General features: G+C 43.7%; 1 protein-coding gene across 1 annotated transcript; it reads left to right on the top strand.

Annotated features, from left to right (window-relative positions):
• Positions 1-232: 232 nt before the first annotated feature.
• LOC122150511 (olfactory receptor 10C1-like) lies at positions 233-1172 on the top strand. Its single transcript, XM_042781720.1, is given in 2 exon segments — positions 233-1032; positions 1034-1172. Coding segments are annotated over 2 exon segments (939 nt in total).
• Positions 1173-3821: the final 2649 nt, after the last annotated feature.

Below are 3821 nucleotides of genomic sequence, written 5' to 3'. Positions count from 1 at the left end.
TCAGGGTAGGGAACTGGGCTCAAAGAGTCAAATATTTGCCCAGGATTTTAAGAGTGAGCAAAGGTCAGAACCTGGGCTCTGTGCTGGGCTGCCTAATTTCCAAGGCCATGAAAGGCAGTTCCAATGCTTTTATCTGATGCATAAAGTTAATCTTTGCCAACTTAACAATTGTGTAATTCCAATTTCTCCTCGCCATTTCCTTTGTCCTCCAGCCCAAAGGAAAATGAGCAGGATGAGTGCAAATACCTCCATGATGACTGAATTTATCCTTGTAGGCCTCTCCCACCTAGCTGACCTCCAGCACTTGCTCCTCTCTTTCAAACCATCTACCTGTTTACAGTGGCAGGTGTTGGGCTCCACGGATGCTGCCCTCAAGTCCCCCACGTACTTTTTCCTTATGATCCTCTCAGCCCTAGAAATCAGCTACACATCCATCAGCAGCCCTCTGCTACTTCACCACCTCCTCGTTGGCCTGTACCACATCCCCCACTCTGTCTGCTGTATCCTCAAGGTGTTCTTTCTCTCTTTTTTTGGTGCTACTTAGTATTGCCTTCTGGTAGCTATGGCTTATGACTGCTATGCAGCCATTTGTGAACCCTTCTGCTACCCACTACTGCTGAGCCATTGAGTGTGTCTACAGCTAGCAGGGTCAATGTGGGTGTATGGAACAATGGTGGGGCTTGGTCATACATCCTTCATCTTCTCCTTACCATTCTCTGACCTCAATGCCATCCCATGTTTCTTCTGTAAGATCCAGGCCATCCTGCATTTGGTATGTAGAGACACTTCACTCAATGAATTACAGATTATCCTGGCTGCTGCCCTCATTATCCTATGTACCTTTGGCCTCATCCTGGGCTCCTACGGGTATATCCTGGCTACTGCCTTCCAGATCCCCTGTGCTACTGGTCCCTGCAAGGCCTTCTCCACCTGCTCCTCACACCTGATCATGGTCTCCCTCTTCTATGGCACTGCTATCTTTAACTACAGCTGCCCTAAGGCCAGCTATGATCCAGTTACTGACCCTCTGTTGTCTCTTCTATGCTGTGCTCACCTCCATCCTCAATGCCATCATCTGTAACCTGCAAAACACTGGCTTCTCCAAAGAGCACCAGCCAGAATGGGGCCTTCAGAGATTTGACAATGGAGTGATGATGATGACTGCCACATAGCACTTCTAGTCAGCCCAAATCACCAAGAGTCAAAGGGCGGAGACATGGTCCCCATTTTAGGAGAGAACCATCCTGTGAAGGAGACAGACTTATCTTTGAAAACTGGGACTAAACCCTCTCCTCCAAACCCCACAACACACATTCTGCTGTATTCTTCATTCTGTTGCAGGAAACAAGGAATCTAGGATGAAAGACCAACTTTACAACTAGGGGAAAGTTACTAAATGTCATCCCCACCAGACTATCAAGGTAGTAAAATATCCAGCCATGATAATTCTCTTCAAAGTCATTTGACATTTATATCATAGGTTAAGGCATTTGTTCCCTGGGTGGTACTGCTGGTTAGGACATAACACACATACTTAAACTTAATTAAAATGCATCACTATTCAAAAATGAGGATACCAAAGAACTGGGAGAGGCCAGAAAACTTTCAAAGAAGATAAGTTCTTATGGGAACAAATATGACCCTTGTTGATTAAGACAATACTGAAGATACCGTGGACTGCCAAAAGAAGGAACAAATCTGTTCTGGAAGAAATGCAGCCAAAATGCTCCTTGGGAGTGAGAATTGCCAGACTTCATCTCACTTACTTTGGTCATGTTGTCAGAAGGGTCTATTCCCTGGAGAAGGATATCATGCTTGGTAAAGTAGAAGGTCAGCAAAAAAGGGGAAAACCATCAATGAGATGGATTGACAGTGGTAATAATGAGTTCAAGCATAGCAAGGACTGTGCGGATGAAGCAGGATCCAGCAGTGTTTCATTCTGCTGCCCATGTGGTTGCTATCAGTTGGAGCCAACTCAATGACAACTAACATCACCACCACCCCTGAAACCATCACCACAATCAGAGTGTGAGGACATCCAGCTTCCTCAAATTTTCCTCATGCTCCATTATAATCTCTCCTTTCCATTCCTACCTGAATCCCCCATTCCCAACAACTTAATCTACTTTCTGTCACTATAGATTAGCTGCCATTTTCTAAAGCCTCATATAAATAGAATCATAAAGTATGTACTCTTTTTGGTCTTCTTTAATTGAGCATAATTATCTGAAGACCTGTCCGTATTGTTGTGTCTATCAACTCATTCTTTTTTATTGCTATGTCGTATTCCGTTGTGTAACTATACACAATTTGTTTATCCATTTACATATTAATAGGCATTGGGAATGTTTCCAATTTTTAATACAAATAAAGGTATTACGTTTGTGTGCACAAAAAAAAAAAAAATCCAATGGATTGGAGGAAACAAGAGTGGTAACAAAGAGACTAGTTGGTAGATGCCTCAGGTTGAGTTCTCTACAGAAACAAAATGAGTCAATTGTGTACATATAAATATATATATATAGAGAGAGAGAGAGAGAGAGAGATTTATCTTAAGGAAATGGCTCACATGGTTGTAGAGGCTGGCAAGGCTTCAGGCTGGAGGCTTCTCCTGACTCACACAGATGAAGGGGCTGATGAAGCCAAGATTGGCAGGTAAGACAGCACTTGGTGGCTCACAGGCTATGAAGGCTGATGAATCCCAAGAATCAGAGATCAGATGATGATGAGCTGGATACGGGATGCAAAACAAGCAAGCAAGTTTGCCAGAATGTTCATTTATATATTGGATGCAGGCCATACCCCCAAACAAACTCCCCTCTCAACTGATTGGCTGCTCATATCAGATAATATCATGGGGGATGATTACATCATTCTATAACTGCCAACTCTATAATTAGGTAACTGCCAAACCAGAATCATGGCCCAGCCAAGTTCACACACAACTTTAACTACCACAGTGGACTATTCCAGTAATCCAAGATTTTTAAAATTTTATTTGGATTAGAATGATGGCAGTAGAGAAGAGGATGAGAGGAGAATATTAAAAAATTTTTTGGAGGAGATTTAAACAGCACTTTAATGCACTGCACTGAGAAGCGAGGGCCATAGCTTGGGAATGACTCTCGGAATTCTAGCTGGAGCAGTTGGATGCACATAAGCAGAGGGTCTCCTCCCAACCTAAAGTTCACTGTACACCTACTATGTGCCAGGCTAAATGTTTTACATGCATTACCATGGTAGTTAAGTTTGTGTGTCAAGTTGGCTAGGCCTGGTTGAGTGGCTAGGCAGCCAGATATAGTTATTCCCCATGGTGAAATTGTCAAGTAACTCCATGGTGGAATCTATTGGAGCAGCTGAATAGCTGCTTTAGGAATGTAGTCTGCTTCCTATATATGAGAAACCGCTTTGGGAATGGTCTTTAGCTTATGGTACACTTGAACCCTGCATGTAGCTGAGTCGTTGTTCAGTAGCCTGCCATGCTCTGCTGATCTTGGGACTTTCAATGGACTTCAATCACTGACCTGCTGTGTTGTTCAGTAATACTGGAACTGTACCTTTTCACTTGTCAACCTTGGTTTTGTCAGCTTCAGCAGCCAGCAGCTGCCTGAGTGAAGAAAAGTCTCCAGCTTCAGTGGGCCGGGAGTAAGAGGCAGAGCTGAAGCCCAAGGGTGAGGGGCTTTTACCCAGCCCCTAAAGCCTGGCACTTTGAACTCACACAAAAAGCCTCCAACTTTAAGAGAATAACTCCTGTTCACTGAAGCCATCCCATTTGTATTATATTCCTGTCAGAGTGGCGCTGTTGTTGTTGTTGTTATGTG

Source organism: Orycteropus afer, unplaced genomic scaffold (assembly GCF_000298275.1).
Source record: "Orycteropus afer afer isolate SDZICR_OR568_19922 unplaced genomic scaffold, OryAfe1.0 scaffold00156, whole genome shotgun sequence".
Taxonomy (NCBI): domain Eukaryota; kingdom Metazoa; phylum Chordata; class Mammalia; order Tubulidentata; family Orycteropodidae; genus Orycteropus; species Orycteropus afer.
This window is presented reverse-complemented; position numbering and strand designations above follow the sequence as displayed.